Consider the following 20637-nt stretch of genomic DNA (forward strand, 5'->3'; position numbering starts at 1 on the left):
CTTTGTCATGGGAGAAATTCTGGGCCAAATGAAAAGGTCATAGGGCAATGGGAGAGTCTTGAATTGATGGGCTGCAATCAATCATGCAATTGCTGTCTGTCTTCTTCCCTCCTCTAAACCTACACAAGAATGTGTTTTTCTGTGTAACAGCCATTAGATATCCTGGAACTCACTTTGCAAACTAGGCTGGCCATGTCTCCTGAGTACTAAGAATAAGGTATGTGCCACCACCCCTGACTGCTGTCTGCATTCTTGAAGGGACATAGAAAATAGAGAGTTTCAAGATCAATTGGTAATAGTATAAAATCATGTGTTTTTTCTAGGAAGGTTGAGATATAGAGAGAAAAAAAAAACACAGGTTCAGTGAGAGAAAGTGGGCATAGAGTTCATTTAGGATGACCATGACAAGTCCCATTGCCAGGGTTGTTGCAACAAAATGAACTAGAATTAGCAGCAGGGGACTACAGAGCATCAAGAAAAGGGATCAGGAGAAAAAAGAGGACTATTGTAAAGAAGTATATCCAGCCTGGGGTGATAGGGATAAAGGTCTCCTTTAGCCACATTCTTCACAGCATCTACAAGGTCACTTGTGGAAGTATCAGGAACAAATGGAGCTGTTATGAGATAAGAGATATTGGGAGAGATTATATGGAACATCTGAGTACAGGGTGAAGTTCAGTAAGTAAAATATTTAAAAGATAGAAGAGTAATATAAGTATGAGGCTAGTAAGGATGAAAAAGTGATCCAGGGGAGAAAGTTTCCAAAAGCTCAGAAATGTTTCTGCCTTCCTCTAATCTAGGTGCTGGGAAAAAATCTGTACAGAAACCAGAAAGCAAATATTAAATTTCCAGGTCCACTGATCTCTATTACTATTTGACTCTGCCTTTGTAATACAAAATTGACCTCAGACACCATGTAAAATAAATTTCTGAAACTGTGTTCCAAAACAAACTTTATTTTTATTTTTTGGCAGTGGTTAAGCCAATTTTAATTCACAGCAGACACTTCTGAAGAGAGATAACAACAATAACAACAAAAAAGCCAGACAAGGTCTCAGAATTGACAAGAGTTTACCAAGAGTCAAAACAGATTCCAAACTGCCTGAATGCATGTTACAGAAACTACATGCTAATGTTATAGTTTAAAAAAAAAAATCCATACAGCAGCTGAGCTATGGTGGCACAGGCTTGTAATGCCAGGACTCTTGAGTCAGAAGTGGATCTCTGAGTGGAAGGCCAGCCTAGTCTAAGAAGTGTGTTCCACAACTAGCCAAGGCTATACAGAAAAGCCCTGCCTCTGAAAAAAAAAAAAAAAAAGTAAGAAAAATCCATCTAGCAACACTGTACTGCTTTCTGGAGCCCCATTCTGTGGGTGCTTTACCTGAAGGAAACAAGTTCCTCCTTTACACATCAAAGGGCAATACTCCCAATGGAGGTAATTTAATCTCGTGGTCAATGAAATACCCTTAGGAAGAAGGAGCTCATTTTGAACCATGCTAATGAAATAAATGTAACAATTAATTCTTTGTAGTAGGAGCCTAACACAGGATAGTTGAGTCAACCATTAATAGCCCCAATTGCAATTTTGTATTCCAAGATAGAAAAAGAAAAACCAAACATAATGTGTTTGAAGAGTATTTTAAAAGAAAAGAGAGAAATATAAAACATGAGTCTTTTCTATCAAATATCAGAAAACTGGTACTTAGGGATTATATTGTTGTCTTCCTCATTTTATAAGATTTGCAAATGTTATATTCCCTCCCCTAGCTCAAGTCAAACTTTTGTTTATTCAAAAGATCCTATTCCTGTTCTAGAAACTTAATATCCTGAGGCAGTGATTCCATTCTCCTTCCTCCATTTCCTATGCACCAATTCAATTCAAATTTGTCAAATGTGTAAGATGGAGGTCAGACCCCAGCCAACAGGGAAAAGACACAATCACCAACTTATTCAGAATAAAAACCAGTAGTATACTTTTCTCTCTGTATTACTTCTTCATGAGCACAGCCTTCTGATCATATGTAGAATGTTCTGCTGGAAAAAAAAAATATTCTAAACTAAGCTATCAGAACTGCATTACTGTGCAATCTGCTGATGCTTATACCCTGTGGAAAACACAGGGCTTGGCATCCACAAACCAGTAATAAACAGGTTCCTTAGGAACCCTCCAATGGATACCTGGGCAAGAAGTAATCCCACCTTCTCAACTCTAACACATATAGGAAGATATTCAAGCTGGGAGAGAGATTTCCCTATCTAACCCATTCCACCAGTAAGATTGAAACTTGTACTCCATTTCAATAGGGTCCACACACAAGGGCATAAAAGCCATAGATGTGACCATGGTGCTTTCCTCCAAACTGCTTATCTGTAGTTCAAGTTAAGATAGAGTTCTGTGTCTTCTCAATGTCTATTCAAAAAATTATCTTATCTTTAATGGAAATTAAAGATATGCATGTAATGGGAAGCCCATTTATATGTGGGACCCCATGGCTGTTACTCTGCCTATTCCTCTGCAAAACAGGCACAAGCCATGTGTAAGTAACTCATACTGGAGTCCAGCAACTTGCATGTCCTATGAAGTTCACAAAGGAATGCATTCCAGTCCTTACAAATACCTCACTTATAAAAGAACTTATTATTATAAGTTATATACCAGTTCCTGAAATGGGAATCTTTTAATAATAAAAAAATCATTTAGTACTGTATAGGCTATAGGCATGAGAGTTGTTTTTCAGACACAGCTTTCAAAACAACCCTGAAAACATAAATCAAATTCATAATATGGTAATCAAATATTAACAGAAGTTAATTTCAAAAATGTCTTCTTAGGAGGCAAAGCACATGACAGTGCTCCCATCTCTCATCACTGCTGTGTCTTAGCTGCTGCCTCTAACACTACAGAAGAAGATTTTACTTTCACCTAACCATTTACAAAGAAGCAGAAATTTCCTAAAGTGAAAAGACAGGTATTTATAGACTTTTCTTCTTATCATTTAACATGGACAATACTAAGAATGAGGGATATATGAAATACCAAACTTCATTCTCGTGATTGGGGAAAAAAAAAAAGAAAACAAAAAACAGAAAGCTTAGAAGTAACTAAGTAACTGCTAAAAGACACACTACATCAATCAGTGCACTGGAGTAGCATTTACTTCTTAACCTAAGTATTCCTAACCCCTTGCAAAATCCAGAAAAGCTGTAGAAACCAACACAAGAGAGCAAAGGTGGCACCAAAATCAGCACAAACTACTGCCTAGGACTTTTGTGGTTCATACTCAAAGGTCAGTCTGTGTTTAACATTTTTAAGTTTAGAAATATCAAAACCTAGAAGTATTGAGGGTCTGTGGTCTTCTCTTGCCTTCAAGCAAATATATCTTCTTGTTCCAAAAAACAAAGCCACAATAACTTTTTCCATCTTCAAAAATAAAGACAACAATTCACCTTCTTTTCTGTTTGGATATGGTTTCTTTTGGAAATAATCTCTAAGAAACTGCTTTTTTTTTTTTTTTTCCTCAAAGGAGTAGTTTTTACATTCAGTAGGATCTAATGCTAGGATCTGGAGTGAATCATTACTGGCCTCAAGTTCCTTAGTTATGCTTTCATTCCTGTGTCTCTTCAAAGCCACAGCACTAGTCCCTTCTTCTAGATCTGATGCTTCATTACCCAGTACACACAGGGCATATTCCCATCCCTCTTCTGGTCTTCTGGACCCAGATGGCCATCTGGCCATTTTCCTTTGAAGAGACAGGTAGAATCAGTAACCTTTTCCTCACTGGAAAACTGCAGTTCACTCTTCTCTACAAAACTGGACTGAAATGGCAGGTCTGAGCTGTCTTTGGGTGCATGTGCACAATGCAACAAATGAAGAGTGATAGCCTCCACAGTCAAGATTCCAGGGTAGATCCCACCTCAGTGGACACACCTAAATGTGGGAGAATTGAGTACTGTACTGTCTGTGGGCATAATATATTGTCTGTCCTTCAAGTGGAACATGTAGGCATTGGCTACCATAAATATTGTCAAAAAGAGAGAGCAGGTCAGCTCTCCTTTTCTGAGCTGAGTTACAACGTTAACCTGAGACCACATCTTAACATACACGGGCACCAGTGATGTGGAATATGTGCCTGAGAGGATAGCCAGGTGGACCTCCTGTTCTCCAATCTCCTCTTTTGGCAGAGTGATGATGAAATCAAGATGGGGGAACAACAGGTTGCCATCAGCTTCTAGGCTCAACTGGAAGCCCCTGTTAAGATAATCCAACAACAGCTTCTTCCTCCCCAGGTGTTTAATTTTGCTGTGCTCCAAGAGACACTGAATGCTGTGGAAAGTACATGGGGAAAACAGGCACCCCAAGCCATGTGTGAGTAAATGGTACATTAGCTCCTCCTCTGAGACTAGGCATTTGCAGGAGAGGCAATGCATGGGCCTCTCTCTTGTCCACTTCAGGAACGGTGCACGCAAGGCCAGCTTTACTGGTTCAACGTTCTCACTGGAGTTGAACTCACTTTGTTTGTGAGCCCCTTCCATGTGATCCTGGTACACACCTGATGGGAAGAACACATTGCAAACCGGGCAGATTTTCCACTTCTTGGCCTGTGTGGCAACCAGATTCATATCCACCTCAGGTGAGGAGACCTGAACAAATATGTTCTGGTCTGCACTGCTTACCAGCCCTAGGGAGGAAGACAAGCTGGCTGGAGCACTGGAAATCGGCATACCCACCCTGGGGGATAGGAATTGCGTGGACACCTATGATCAAACAGTCATGACAGTAGAGCCCTGACGAATAGGCAGAGTGAAAGGCATGGGGTCCAGCATGTAAAGGGGTTTCCCCTTGAACTGTGAGCCTGTTGGGAGAGCTTCCTGAAAACAGAGCCTGACTTGAGGAACAGGGTGTTCTGGGAAGTGTCAGCTCTTACTAACTGGCTCTCTGGCAGGATGCTGGTCCCAACAGACTGACTGAGCTGAAACATGCCAGAGAAAACAGATGGTCCTGAGTTAACAGGCTGACCAAGCAGAGGAATACCAGTACTCACACCCTGGTTCACAAGGACATCTGAGACCACCACAATTTGGAGAGATAGTAACCCAGATGATACCACTTAACCTATAAGAAAAACCCTATCAGACATTGTCTGACAAGAGGTGAGAACCTGTGAGGAGACTCTCTGACCTATAAGGGGAACTGTGGACTGGACTGCTTGACCAGTGGCAAGAACCCCAGAAGCTGCACTCTGTGCAGGAATCACAGAAGCAGAGGTCATCTGACCCTCAGGAAGACCTGCCAATTAGACCAGCTCACCCACAGAAACTGTTCCTGGTGGCAGTTTTGGAGAACCCCAGGGTTGTTTGAATAGCCAGAAGTCAGAGTACCAGGCCTGACCAGTCCACTTGTGGGCTCCACTGGCCTACTTGTAAGCCCCACTGATCTGACTGCAGGTCCTGCTGTTCAACTTGTAGATCCCATGGGCTGTTTGAGTGGTAAAATCCCAGGCTGGATGGCTTGACTCACTGAGTGATTGCTCACTCCAACAGACTTATTCACAGGCCCAAGTGGCTGGCTCACAGATAGTGCAGGAGGGTCTACAGGCTTCTTAGGTGAAGCCTTGCCTGAGAAAACGTCAGTTGAGGGAGATGAAGGCCTCAGTGTGAGGTTCATCTGGCCCACATTTAGAGGGCTAAAAGACACATGGAACTGGGCCACATACTTCTGACCTTGTCCATATTTTCCAAAGGCACTTGAAACATTCTTAAAATGTTCTGCCCTGCAATAAGAGAGCATTTGCATAGTACACACCTCTCGGGCATGAGAACCCAGCCAGTACCTGCTTCCTTCAACCTCAGCTGGCCATGTCTTCAGCCCTCCATTCCACTCCCCACCCCCAGCTCAGTTACACCCTGCCATCCTGCTGCAGTTCTTCTAGGACTTTTAGTCACAAACAGGCCTTGCATCACAGTCTTCCCCTGTGGCTTCACTTCACACCAGAGCCTCTAGCCACAGTCCTTCCCAGGCCTTGGGTCATACCTGGGCCTAGAGACACAGTCCTCCCCTGTTCTCCATCACACACAGCCCTGCCATCACAGCCCTCCACAGTCGTTCCTTGTCTTCCTGTCACCCTAGAGCCACCATAGACCTCTGCAGTCCTCCACCTGTCCTTCAGTCACAAACTGGATGCCACAGTCCTCCACAGTCCTCCTCTGGCCTCAGTTTGCACACAGCCCTGCATAGGCCTCCCTCAGCCTCCAGTCACAAAAGCCCTCCACAGTCTTCCCCAGACCTCCATTCACACACAGCCCTCCACAGCCCTCCATAGTCATCCCATGGCTTCACATCACACAAAGCCCTCCACAGTCCTCTCCTGTCCTCTGGTCACACAGTGGCCTGACATCTCAGCCATCCCTTGTGGCCTCCAGTCACAGTAGGTCCTCCTCCTTCCCCACATCCTCCAGTCTCACACAAGCCATCAAGCACCGGAGACCCTAAGAAATCACTTACACTGGGAGGCCCTCAGGCCTCTCCTCTGCCTGCTACTTGGCACAGCTCATCACCCACAAGCCTTCCTGCAAGGGCTCTAGAAGACAGCGCCTGAAGATTCCTTCCAAACAGCATATATAGGAAGTGGGGTTTCCTCATTTTCATATTTGCAACAGGCATGAAGAGTCCTTGAGGGTCCTCCCTGGCCTCGCCTTTTCCCCTTCTGCCCACCCTTCCTCCAGGCACTGATCTCATGCTGTCTGTAAGTGTTGTCCTGTCTCCTGTCATATCTCTTCAATGGTGAGATAAATACATCATCCACATTCATGGCTCCACATCCTGAGCCATACTAGGCACCCACTAAATTTCAGTTTAAGACTGGAGGAAGTAGGAAACAAAAGGCTACAGCATAGATGGTTTTTGTTTGATAAGATTCTAGAAGAAGATTGCATTAGTTACTTTGCGTAAGGATGTTCCATGCTAGGATAGGAAATGGTAGTGTCCCTGAGGACCCAATAGGGCCTGGTTGAGATGGGGGAGGAGCAGCAACACATAACTGCTGCTTCTACACCTTACAGAAGAATGACCTTTATGACAAAGGAGACTCAAAGAACTCAGACTGAGTGTGGTAATATATGCCTGCGTCTGGACCCTCGAGAATTCACCATGTTTATAAAATGGGGTCCAGGTATATGTGTCAGGAAAGAATGGATAGGATGCAGAGACACAAGGAGGGAGCCTAAGTCTGTTTTCTGATCAAAGTCTCGTTTATTTGAAATTTTTACACAACTATATAAGAGAAGGTGGGAAAAATGGAAGGCTAATTTACTGCTGCAATAGAGAGCAAAAGTGTTTTATGGTTTGAGGAACCTCCTGCAAGTTACCTCAAGAATGTTTCCGTAAGGTATCTCAAGGATGTTCCAAGACTGACTAGCAGATGTTCTCACATAAATCTATCACCCATGACCTGGGGTCCTAGTGCAGCTGTTGCTTTCCTAGTGTAACTTTCCACTAATGGGCATTGGCTCCACTAAATGGCTTTGGCTCACTAATTGGCTTTTGCTTCAGTAAATAGCTTTTGATGCCAGCATCTCCTCCCTTCTTAAACAATTTAAGAGTCTAGTAGGTAGGCTTTGACCTCATAAGGTATTTTGCAGATGGTTGCTCCTGACCATCAGGGACTCTGTGGTGGAGTGATCGAGGAGGACACCTACCCGTAAAATGAGAATGGGCAGGAGAAGAAATGGAGACCAGGTAGTAATAATTCTTGTCGAGGTCTCAACTGTATTGAAACATTTTAGGCTCTTTATAGGTTTGGAGGACAGGGGGTAGCAGGGGTGGAGAGACCACCACAACTGGTGGGAAAATACCAGAGGCTTCAGAGGAGAGGGGAAGTAGATCAGATAAGCCTCTTGGCAATTGCAATAAGCCTGTCACAGGAACACATTGTAACTCTACTCAGGATCCTGGCCTGAGGGGTCATAATTCTGTGGAAAAGTTCCTTATGCACTTTCCCAGAGCAGACTCTCCTTGGGGCCTTCATAAAGCCCCCAATAGATGGTGGGCATTAACCAGAGGGGGAAGTATTGACCTGATCCTCCAAAGGCATTTTATAGCCTCTTTGGGTATCTTTTTGGGGAGGAGAAGTAGACCCCAAGAACACCTGAGGGCATCCCCAGCAGGTTGTGTTTAGGGGTTAATCAGACACCCACCTCAATGCAATCAGGTTTGATTCTCAGGGGACTCAGAAACTGGCAATTGGACCTTCCCTCTGCCCTACATCATCTTGTACCCCTTACAGATACACAAGCTACTTCAGGCAAGCATTTATCTGAGTTTTATGATTTTCTCATGAGAGCCAAATGCAGGCAGTCAAGACTCTTGAGATAGACTCTCAGCAGTTGCCCTGGGGCTCATCTAAGACTCTGTCAGCCAAACCAAGTCTGTGATAATGAATATGTAAGGGTTTAGATGCCAGAGAATTAATTTGCTGTTGTATAAAATTAGTTAAGTCTTTTAATGTCCCATGGGCCAATAGATATGAGTAGAAGGAAACCTCCAATGGGTCCCACAATTGAAGGAAGGAGATCGGTGATCCAGGGAGACATTGAAAACCAATTATGAAACCAACTTTCCTCTTGTTCTCTCTTTCTCTCTTCTAAGCATTCCCTAACCTTAGCCATGCTGTGCCTTACATTCCAGTATAAAGCAGCACTCTTCCCTTCAGGGCAGCACAGAGTCCCCCTTTCTGGAAGACAAGCAAGTCTAGTCCTCTTCAATTTGTAGGACAACTTCAGACTGTGAGAGGAGAAATTTCTCCAATTGGTAATGCCAATCTCCAATCTCTCAACATCTTTCTCACTTTTCAGGTGAAGGTCAGAGAAATGCTTATTGGAGAGAATGAAAGAGGTGATACCTGTCCCAGCACCAGCAGCTCCACTCAGATTCCAAGGAACATAGTTAGTGTTCCAGCAATTATGGCCTCTATTTTTGTTCTGAGCAATGCATGGTCATTAATGGTTTCCCCAAAACTGGCAAAATCTTCCCAAGAATAATTAATAAGTTATGTGGGGAACTAAAGAGACAATGCCACAGAATGTCATAGTATTGCTTTTGAGGTGAGGGGTGTGTATTTACAGGAAGTAAGGCCATCACTGCAATTCCATCAGCTATAGTCTCCTAGGAGGATATAATTTGGATGGTGCCTTGACTGTGTAATGTGTCCATTACAAAGATGTCTGTATCTGAGGAAAACTATTGCCTATGCATAACCCAAGGCCAGAAAGAGAAGGTAGTGTCAATCTAGCCTCAGCTTATTGTGACCATCTGCATTTAGAATGGTCAGAGGAGTAGATTACCTCAGTGACAGCAATGCCTTCATAAAAGGGAGGGGCAGCATCATAACAAAACCTAGAGGACTATGTAAGCTTAGGAATGTATGAATCAGGGCTAAAAAGTTATGATTAACAATGTCTAAAATAATATAGCATGTATCCATCCAATTTTCAAATAAGGAGGGGATAGGCTTACCAGCAAAGGAAGGAGTCGGGTAGGCAGGGACAGTTTCTTTAGGGTCTGTCTGTGTGGGAAAATCATTTTTCCTGGGTTCTATCTATGTGGGTGGGGAGAGGACAGGATTGGGTCCAATAGCTACAGGTGAAATACCTGATTCTTTCCTTAGGGTGAGGTAAATTATAACTCCTGGACCATTCTTGGCACACCTGTAGTATAGGTGTAGGCCCCAAGTCAGGTCCCTGTGCCAGAGAAGTGATTTTTATTTTCCTTTAGAAGTGAAAGACAGCTCTAAGATGGTGACCTGGAGCTGTTGCCACTCCAGCACCATCTTAGCCTGTCACAGGTATCTGTCAAATAATAATGTGATTTCCAGGAGTTAATATCAATCTTAGATGTATTAGTTATCACAATGTAATCATCACTATTAAGGTGACCCCAGCTTCCTGTGGCAATTACAACTGAGGGTTCACATCCCCAGATGGCAGAGTAAAGGGCTCCAGCACCTCCACATCCCTTAATCCTTTTATACAGTCTGGGCAGGTATAAAGCCCATTTGCCTGTTCCCATTGCTAACAGGTGAAGAGTGACTCAGGGGCAAGAAAAGACATGTCAGGGTACCACTTGGTATCCAAAGTGACTTGTGATTATGCATAATATACTTCACCATTTTCTCCAGAAACTTTTTAAGTATATTCATATGGTTGTTGGACATTGTTCTTCTGGGGTCCATAATCACCTTCTGGCCTTGCATTATCACTCCCAGGAATATTATCCAAAGTGGTTTCATGTGTACAAAAAAAAAAAAAAAAAAATAGAAGATCACAAAACAGCTAGCCACCCTGGATGTCTGGAGTCCATGGTTTATCTCAGGCTAGTTTTATTTTTTTCTGGTGTTTAGAAGAGTGCTGTCTATTTTTAATATTAGCCTTTCTGGCAGCCATCTGGCTGTTCCCTCCTGGTGTCAATCAGGCAAACTGATCCTAACACCGGATGTGTCTGGACCATTCCATTTGGTTGTTAGGGGATCTTTCGACATGACTGTGGCATATTTTTTGTTTCAGGACTCCAAACGTAATAAGCAGGTCACTTGCCATAGGCATGCAAGCTTATGAAATTAAGAACAAATAGTGCATGATAAAGAATATTTCTTGGAGATGTGTTTAGTATGTAATTGATGGCAAAATTACTGAAAAGTTTTTCCAGAGTAAGCAGGTCCTTTATGTGTTCTTAAAACTTTAGTTTTGCCCATAACTGAGAGGCATTTTAAAACATGAGCTATAACATTTTTGAGGCTTCTCCTGAAAGTAAACTGGCAAAAATGAATCCACTGAAGATATCTATTGTTTCACTAAGATATTTAAGATTGCCAAATTCAGGTAAGTGAGTAACATCCATCTGCCACATGTCATTTGGGAAGAAACCTCTGGGATTAACTCCCAAATGGGGAGTGGGCAAGAGAGTGACACTGGGGGAACAATGTTGACAATCTGGCATGCCTGCTCTCAGGTGATTTTAAAAAGTAGTCAAAACATATGGGAATTTAAATGATGCAGGGCATATTTTTTTTTTCTGGCCTGCTCAACACGGTTTACTGAAATAGGGAATGCCAAACATGTGGAAGCATAGGCAAATGAATTTCCCAAAGAAAGATAGAACTGGAAGTTCTGAGTGCTCTACGAGGTGACCAAGATAAAAGGGTTGAATTCTAGAGTTCATTAACTCCTGGAAATTGAAAAAAAGAGGAACAACATTTGTAGAAGGTCTAATATAGGGAACCCTTTCAAGAAGTGGAACTGTGGCTGCTTTCTAGCTTGTTTCCAGTTTTCTTCTTCTTCTGATGTCCTTCTCTTTGCTTTTTGGGATAGGGAGTTAGCATTTTAGTCAGGCTCCTCTCTCTTGTGTAGTTTCTTTAGATGTACAGATTTTAAAAGGTTCTTCCTATATTACATGTCTGAATGCATGACTATAGACTATGTGTGTCTTTCTGCTTCTGGAACAGCTCACTCAGGATGATTGCAGATCCCACCATTTACCTGTAAATTTCACGATTTCCTTATGTTTCATTGCTGAGTAATACTTTATTTTGTGGTTGTACCACACATTCTGCATCCATTCTTCAGTTGTGGGGCAACTGGCCTGTTTCCAGCTTCTGGCTATTACAATGAAAGCTGCTAAATACAGGGTTTTGCAAATGTCCTTATGTGTAATTGAGCCCCTTTTGGATATATGCCTAGGAGTGGTATGGCTGGATCTTGAGAAGCACAATTCCTAGTTGTCTGAGAAAAAGATAGATTCATTACCAGAGTGGTTGAACAAGATTACATTCCAATTAGCATATGGAGGATGGTTCCCCTTTCTCCACAACCTCTCCAGCATGTGTTGTCTATTGTTTCAATTTTTTATCTTGGCCATTCTGATAAGTGTAAGGTGAAATCTCAGAGTCTTTTTGATTTGCATTTCCCTGATGGCTAATGACACTGAGCATTTCTTTAAGTGTTTCTCTGCCATTTTATATTTGGCTGCAGAGAATTCTCTGTTGAGCTCTGTTTCCCAGTTTTCAATTGGATTACATGGTTTGCTTCTTTTCAGCTTCTTTATTTCTTTATATATACTGTATATTAACGCTCTGTCAGAAAAAAGGTTGGTGAAGATTCTTTTCAAATCTGTAGGCAGTCATTTTGTTTTGATGACAGTGTCCTTTGATTTACAAAAGCTTTGCAGTTTCATGACATCCACTTTATTGATTGTTGTTCTTAGAGCCTATGCTGTTGGTGTTCTGTTCAGGAAATTCAAATCTCTATATGCCACAAAATTTGAAAAACTAAATGAAATGGACAATTTTCTTGATCGATTTCACTTAACCAAAACTGAAGCAAGACCAGGTAAACAAATTAAATAATGCTATATCCCCCCAAAATAGAAGTTCTCATCCAAAGTATCCAATCCCAAAGAAGGCCAGGGTCAAATGTTATCAGCACAGAATTCTACCAGAATTTCAAAGAAGACCTAACACCAGTTTGCTACAAAAGATTTTACAAAACAGAAATAGAAGGAGCACTATGAAACTCATTCTATGAAGCCACAGTCACTTCAGAAAGTAAACTTCTCAAAGACCCAACAAAGAAAGAGTATTTCAGGCCAATCTCCCTTATGAACATTGATGCGAAAATACTCAACAAAATACTTGCAAACTGAATACAAGATCACACCAAATATATCATCCACTATGACCCAGTAGGCTACATCCCAGGCATGCAAGGGTGGTTCAATATAAAGAAATCCATCAATGTGATCCACCATAATAACAAACTGAATGAAAAAAATATTAATACACATGATAATCCTCTTAGATGTTTAAAAAGTATTTGACAAAATCAAACATCCATTCATGTTTAAAGTCTTGGAGAGATCAGGGATAAAAGGCACATAACTAAACATCAAACTGAACAGAGAGAGAAACTAAAATCAATCCCACTGAAATCAGAGACAAGGCAAGGCTGCCCACTCTCTCTTCAACATAGTTGTGGAATTCCTTGCTCAAGCAATAACAGAGTTGAAGGAGTTCAAGGGGATGCAAATTAGGAAGGAAGAACTCAAATTATCACTCTGTGCAGATGATATGATACTTTACATGAGTGACCCCAAAAATCCTACCCCGGAACATCCTACAGCTGGTAAACACCTTACCAAAGTGGCCTGATAACAAATATATCAAAAAATAAGGTAGCCCTCCTGTATAAAAAAGAAAAAAAAATGGCTGAGAAAGAAATTAGAAAAACAACACCCTTCACAATAGCCACAAATGACATAACCAAGGAAGTCAAAGACTTGTTTGAAAAAAAAAATTCAAGTTTCTGAAAAAAAGAGTTAGAAGACGAGATCAGAAGATGGAAAGATCTCCCATGCTCATGGCTTGGCAGGATTAACATAGTAAAAATGGCCATCTTACCAAAAGCAATGTACAGATTCAATGCAATTCCCATCAAATTACCAACACAATTGTTTACAGAACTGGAAAGATAAATTCTCAATGTCCTATGGAATAACAAAAAACCCAGAATTGCTAAAACAATCCTCTACAATAACAGCTCTTCTGGAGGTATCTCCTTCCCTGATCTTAAGCTGTACTGTAGAGCAGCAGTAATAACAACTGCTGTACTGGCATAGAAACAGAATGTTGGATCATATGGACTGAACAAAAGAAGTAGAAATAAATCCACACACACACACTTATGGACCCCTGATCTTTGACAAAGATGCCAAAACCATACAATGGAAAAATATAGCATCTTCAAGAAATGGTGCTGGTCAAACTGGATATCTACATGTAGAAAAATGCAAATAGATCCATACTTATCAGACTACACAAAACTAAACTTCCAGTAGATCAAAGACACCAACATAAAACCAAACACATTAAATCAATTAGAAAAAAGAGTTTGGGAGGACATAGAACTCATTGGTACAGGAGACAACTTCCTGCAGTTCTTTATGACATGTTAAATGCTCTCTTTTCTTTTGAAGCAGTTCCCCTGAGGAATCTGACCTCCTGACTGAGTTCAGTTTTAGTGTACTGAGCTGCATCCTCTATGTCAGAATCAAAAGGTAAGGCTGGTGCACAGAAAGGAGGAACTTTAATATATGGAGTCATTAAAAAGGGGGCAGCTGCCAGAGCCAGGAAAAACAGAAGGCGATGCCAGTCTACATTACAGTATCTGGCAACATTTTCCACAAGGGAAGTGGCCTTTTCAGGGAAAGTTAGGTCATTATGACTGTCCTGTGTCTACAAGTGAAGAGTTGTAAAGGAGAGGTAAAGGGAATGGTCTGCAGGCTGAACTTGGACTGGAGCCTCTTGTTCTCGCATAGCTATGGAGATAGGGAGGAAACTTGGGAATGTTGGGGAATTGCAGCCTTGTCCCTACCTACTTCAAGGGATTTGGGACTGCCTCTAGAATCCTTTTGAGGAACTTTTCAGTTTGAATAACTACCTCAGTCAAGTCAGCTTGGGAATGTCTGACCTGAAGAATATCATTAATCAAATTCTAGTAATAAAATGTATGGACAGGCACCTTTTGTGGACCAGAATAATCATAAATTTTTAAAGACAATTTCCAACTTTCTCCCAGAGTCTTACATCAATAGTGCCTTCTTGTGGAAACCAGGGGCAAATATTAGTAATTGAAAGAAAGAAGCTAAATAAATCCTTTTCCTTAACCCTTACTGAAATATTCTGGTAATTGGAATTCTGCCTCTTGTCCTTGGCAGATGCGGGTCTTATACATCATTCCATTTCTCAGAGACTGTCCTTGGTGGTCAGTCTCCACAGACGGGGTGCCCTGAGCCTGAGAAGTAGACAGCAAGCTCCTTGCAACCTTGAGAAACAGACTGCAAACTTCGTGCAACCTCGAGTGAGACCTCTCATGTTTTGACTAAGTAAAATTGCCTGCATGAGAAATTGATTGCACACTTTTGCCTATGTAAAGTGTTAACCTGACACCCATTAAATCAGCATGTATACTAGGTGTCCTTCTTTGGGTTGCCCTGTCTCTCTTTGTGTCCCCCTGTCTCTCTCTGTGTCCAGCTTTATCGCAGGTGGTATTTAGCTGACACTGCTGGCAGGTGACATCCAGGCTTTTTAAATGAAGAATGTATTTCATAGTTTTATTTATTTATTTATTTATTTTTTTAACAGGATGTATTGTAATAACTGAGGTTTTTGTTTAGTTGGCTCAAAGAGCAAGGCTTGATTTTTACTTCTCAAAATTAATAAAATAAATACCAAGATCTTTTGACCTCGCCCAAAGTTTTGAGAAACTGATTTAAGTTTCTTGTTAGACTGACCAAGGCTTATTGTTTTAAAATACCTGATAAATTTTAAAATGTATTGTAAAATTTAATTCTGATGGTCCAGGACCAAACTCAGAGGTGTTGAGTCAAATTTCCTCATGTCTAAAAATATTAATATATGTCTAACAATATTAATTTCATCAGCCAGATTTGAAAATATCATGTTTGTCCACAAATAAACATATACACACATAGAGGCATAGCAAAGGAACATAGAAATCCTCCATTGTCACCTTGGAGTAACTAGAATACTCAAATACCAGGGCTTGACCAGTTTGTACTGGACACAAGTACCATAAATTCCAGAAGGACTGGAACCCCTCATGGGTCCCTTCCACACACATAGATAGCAGAAGGAGCAGAGCACCCATGGCCTTCTCCACAGCTTCCAAATGGGAGAGCAGGCTCCATCAGCCCTTTTATCACACAAAATATGGTCTCAGGGACCCTTTCTCCTGGTGCCAAAAAAAAAGTAGAGCTTTTATAAGCCCCTTCCCAGGGAATTGAAGGGTCCTTCATATTCCCTTGACCAGATTGCAAACTTTCCCAGTTTCCCCAGACTTTGAGAGCAAACAAAAACCAGAAACCAAAGTTCACAGCCAGCACACAAAAACAAAAAACAGAGACAAAGAGAAAGAATAATGGCGGTACTTGCTTTTTAAACATTTACATATTTTTTAAAACCTGTTTTTGTAATATTAAAACAAAGCATGCTCTTTAGGAGTGAAATCATAAAGCACATTTATAATTTTAAAAGTAAACCAACTTTAAAATTTACCAGTGCAAACAATCCAATTTTATTATTGTTATTATTATTTACTATTATCATTATTATTATTATTTTTATTTTAATTTTTCTAATTCTGTTAACTGAATTTGTTTTCTTTCCAACTGGACTTTCTCTTGAAGAACAGTAATATTTTCCTGCAGAGGTTCTGTATCTCCTGCACATATGGCAGGGAAAGCCATGGGGGGAAGGGGGCGGGCACAGGACACAGGCAGCCAGTCTGAATTACGAGACTTGGCAGTTTCTTAGGCTGACTCCCTTTCATCCTCACTATCTAGCTCTTAAATTATATTCTGCTCTAAAATAACACAAATCTGTTTGAACTCCTTAATGAACATTTGAAAGAACATTAGAAGTAATTTTTTTTTTCCTCAGTGTTTGGCTGCTCTAATTTCTTTAAGCCATTCTTTAGCTTGTGAGATCAAAATTTTTCATTTTATCAGTTTCATGCCTAGGATCCAACACATCTCTAATTAGATTCCACAGAGAAACATATATAACAGGTACCATCTCAGGACTATTATTAGTGTAATAATCTTGCAACCGTTTCCCTACAATCTCCATTTTTCCATATTTACATACTTTACACTGGAAAGGAGGGACATACTTCAATTACAATCTAAAGGGTATAAGGGCATTTCTCCCAATTTGTCCTGTTTATTTTAACATTGACTTTAAAGTCCCATAAATAATTCCCTGCTACTGTTCTGCCCAATGATTAAGCTGCCTGCCTACCTCATCTTCCTCTGTGTGATGGGCGGTATCATGAAGCACTCTTTTTACCTAGGCATCTGGAGCTCCAAAAACCAGTGTTTCTCACTTTTGCCCCTCTTTTTCCCTTTTTTGGGCACCATCTGACCCATCCCACAGGCTAGATGAACAGTATCCACCTGAAAGAGGGAAATTGGGAAAAAGAGAATGGAGGCAAGACAGATTCCTGATGGGGTCTCAATTTACTGAACATGCAAACAACACTTATAAAGCAAAGGTTACAAGCATTTTTTTTCACAGTAGCAACAAATGTGTGTCACCTGGCAAGGCATGCAGAATTAACTCAAGGTTATACAAAGTTTGCTGTTTGGATACCAAGGGTGCAGGGAGTTTGCTTCTACTTCTCAGTCTCAGAGAACCCCACCTGCAAAGACTGAGTGTCAAGGACAATCTCTGAGCAATGGAAGTATTGATAAGACAAGTATCTGCCAAGGCCAAGAAGAAGAATTCCAATTACCAGACTCATTCACCTTACTCCCCACATCTTGAGGGACTCGAGACCCTGTAAAATTAAGTCATGCTTACTCCCATAATTCATCATTCTGACTTACCTCTTACTAATTTACTGCTGCAGAAGATTGCAAAACTGTTTTATGGTTTGAGATACCTCCTGCAAGATATCTCAAGAATGTTTCTTTAAGATATCTCAAAGATGCTCCAAGACTGACAAGCAGATGTTCTCACCTGAATCAATCACCCATGACCTAGGGTCCTAGTGCGGCTTTTGGTAACTTTTCCACTAATTGGCACTGGCTCCACTAAATGACTTCAGCTCACTAATTGGCTTTGGCTTCCATAAACAGACCCCATGGGCTGTGTGTGTGGTAAAATCCCAGGCTGGATGGCTTGACTCACTGATTGCTCACTCCAACAGATTTATTCACAGGCCCAAGTGGCTGGCTTACATATAGTGCAGGAGGGTCTATAGGCTTATTAAGGTGAAGCCTTGCCTGAGTAAAGGTCAGTTGAGGGAGATGAAGGCCTCAGTGTGAGGTTGGTGTGGCCCACAGGTAGAGGGCTAAAAGCCACGTTGGACTGGGCAGTATCAAAATGAGAATTTATGAGGTTCCAGGAAGAGCCTGGGACCCCCTTTGGTGGCTGTACATTGGTGGAGATCACAGGTTGGGCCAAGGTCACTGGCTGTACCATGGTTGGACTTGGGGTCTTCTCTGTCAAGGTAACGTGAGAACAAGAGGGCTTGGCTGGAGCAGCTGTGTGTGCAGCCCTGCTGTTTGGCTGTCTGGACAAGCCTGCCTTTGCAACAATGGGCGTTTGCTCCTGAAGCCCCGGCCTATTTTTGTCTTCTGAAATTATAGACTTCAACTTATTCTCCAAATCCTTGTGTATATCTGATGTCAAAATATGGGCCATCAGAACATCCTGGCTGCCCATCCTGGTACTGCACTTTTTACAAAAGTATCTTTCAGGTGGTAGAGTGCATGCCACAGAAGGGATATCACTGGCTGTTAACGGTTTCTGGTCTTCCTTAGTATGAAAGCCAACATAGGCATTAAGTAAAGAGTGAAAATGGGTGATCAGCACATGCTTTTTCATGCTTCCAGAAGGAAGCTACATTCCTTCATGCTCCAGAAGGAAAAGTTACATTTTAAACATGTGAAATGTTTTATACAACCCTTCAATGGCTTCCCATTGCCCAGAACCTTGTCCTTGGGGCTGTGAACTTTCACAGCAGCCTCATGGAACAACTGGAAGTGTTTGCTCACCACATCAGGCCGTGAAACAAATGAGCAATCTGGACACTGGATCTGCAACTCTTGGTCAGCCTCATCTTCATGGCAACGATGCAAATGATTTTTCAGAGAAGTAAGCACATCTGCTGAGTATTCACACAGGCTACAGCAGTATGGCTTGCTTCAGTATCTCCTTTGCTTTCTGAAAAATTCCCATGGAGCAACATCTGGCCAAGATGTATTATAAAAGTATCTGTCACTTGGGTCAAAGCCTTTAAGGCCCTTCAGCAATTCTTTGCTTTTGTCAAATCCAGTCTTCAGAAGCATGCTCTTTACCCATGGCCACATACTTCTGACCTTCTCCAGATTTTCCACAGGCACTTGCAACTTTCCTAAATTGTTCTGCCCTGCATTAAGAGAGCATTTGCTTAAGACACAGCTCTCAGCCAGTACCTGCCTCCTTCAACCTCAGCTGGCCATGTCTTCAGCCCTCCATTCCACTCCCCACTCCCAGCTCAGTCACACACTGCCACCCCTGCTACAGTCCTTCCCGGGCTTTTAGTCACACAAAGGCCTTGCATCATAGTCTTCCCCTGTGGCTTCAGTTAACAACAGAGACTCCAGCCACAGTCCTTCCAAGGCTTTGGGTCACACCTGGGCCTAGAGACACAGTCCTCCCCTGTCCTCCTTCACACAGAGGCCTGCCCTCATAGCCCTCCACAGTAGTTCCCTATCCTCCAGTCACCATAGTGCCACCACAACCCTCCTCAGTCCTCCCCAGGCCCCCGACCCCACCCAGAACTCTGCAGTACTCCCCTGTCCTTCAGTCACACAGTGGACACCACAGCCCTCAACAGACCTCCCCAGGACTCAGGTCACACACAGCCCTGCATAGGCCTACCCAGACTCCAGTCTCAAACAGCCCTCCACAGTCCTCCCCTGTCCTCCATTAAACACAGGCCTGCAGTCATAATCCTCCACAGTCCTCCCCCAGCCTCAGGTCACCCACATGGCTCCAAATTCCTGCCCTGGCCTCTGGTCACACACAGCCCTCCACAGCCCTCCACAGCCCTCCACAGCCCTCCACAGCCCTCCCCTGCCCTCCTGTCACACACAGCACTCCACAATCCTCCCCTGGCCTCAGGTCACACACAGCCCTCCACAGCCCTCCAAAGTCCTCCCCCAGCCTCCAGTCACAAGCAGCCCTCCACAGTCCTCCTAGGCCTCCATCAAAAACAGGCCTGCCTTCACAGTCCTTCACAGTCCTCCCCCAGCCTCAGGTCACCCACAGTCCTCCAAAATCCTACCCCTGCAAAATCCTATGCCTGCTCCGTGGTGATTTTAAAAAGCAGTCAAAACGTATGGGAATTTAAATGATGCAGGGCACAATTTTTTTTCTGGCCTGCTCAACAGGGTTTTACTGAAAGGGGAATGCCAAACATGTGGAAGCATAGGCACATGAATTTTCCAAAGAGAGAAGACCTGGAATTTCTGAGTGCTCTAGGAGGTAACCAAGATAAAAGGGTTGACTTCTAGAGTTTATTAATTCCTGGAACTTGACAAAAAGAGGAGCAACATTTTTAGAAGTTCTAATATAGGAAACCCTTTCAAGAAGTGGAACAGAGTGGCCAATATAGGCAGGCACTGTCAGTATATAGATGAAAAGGGAAATTTTCTAGAATTAGAAAAACCTTAACTACTGCAAAAATCTGTACAAGGTGCACTGATTTAAAACGAGACTGGATAGAATTAGTTTTTTCATTAATAGTACAGGCAGGGTCCCCATTCCAGGAGCCATCTGTAAACACTAAATGTGCGTCTGATAATGGTTGAGAGGAAGTAATTTTGGGGAAGATGAGAGTGTGGGTTTTAATAATTGAAGTAACTCATTAGCAGGATAAGGGTTATCAATTATCCCAAAAAAGGAAGAACAGACAATGGGACAAATATCAGTAGTTTGCATGAGCCATTCTAACAGATCTTTAGAATAGGGTAGTTTTATTTTATCATGTATTTTGCCAAAAAAATTACAGCGTTGTTTGTGT

The 20637-nt window shown here is 42.1% G+C and overlaps 1 protein-coding gene across 1 annotated transcript in view; it reads right to left on the reverse strand.

The window, feature by feature from the left end:
- LOC110543657 (activity-dependent neuroprotector homeobox protein 2-like) overlaps positions 1-20637 on the reverse strand; it is a gene marked incomplete at its 3' end in the record, with an annotated part of 154581 nt that overhangs the window by 26050 nt on the left and 107894 nt on the right. Inside the window, 1 exon segment of the mRNA XM_060376839.1 lies at positions 4099-4590. Within this exon segment, the coding sequence (XP_060232822.1) occupies positions 4099-4590 (492 nt within the window).

Source organism: Meriones unguiculatus, assembly GCF_030254825.1.
Source record: "Meriones unguiculatus strain TT.TT164.6M chromosome Y unlocalized genomic scaffold, Bangor_MerUng_6.1 ChrY_unordered_Scaffold_32, whole genome shotgun sequence".
Taxonomy (NCBI): Eukaryota; Metazoa; Chordata; class Mammalia; order Rodentia; family Muridae; genus Meriones; species Meriones unguiculatus.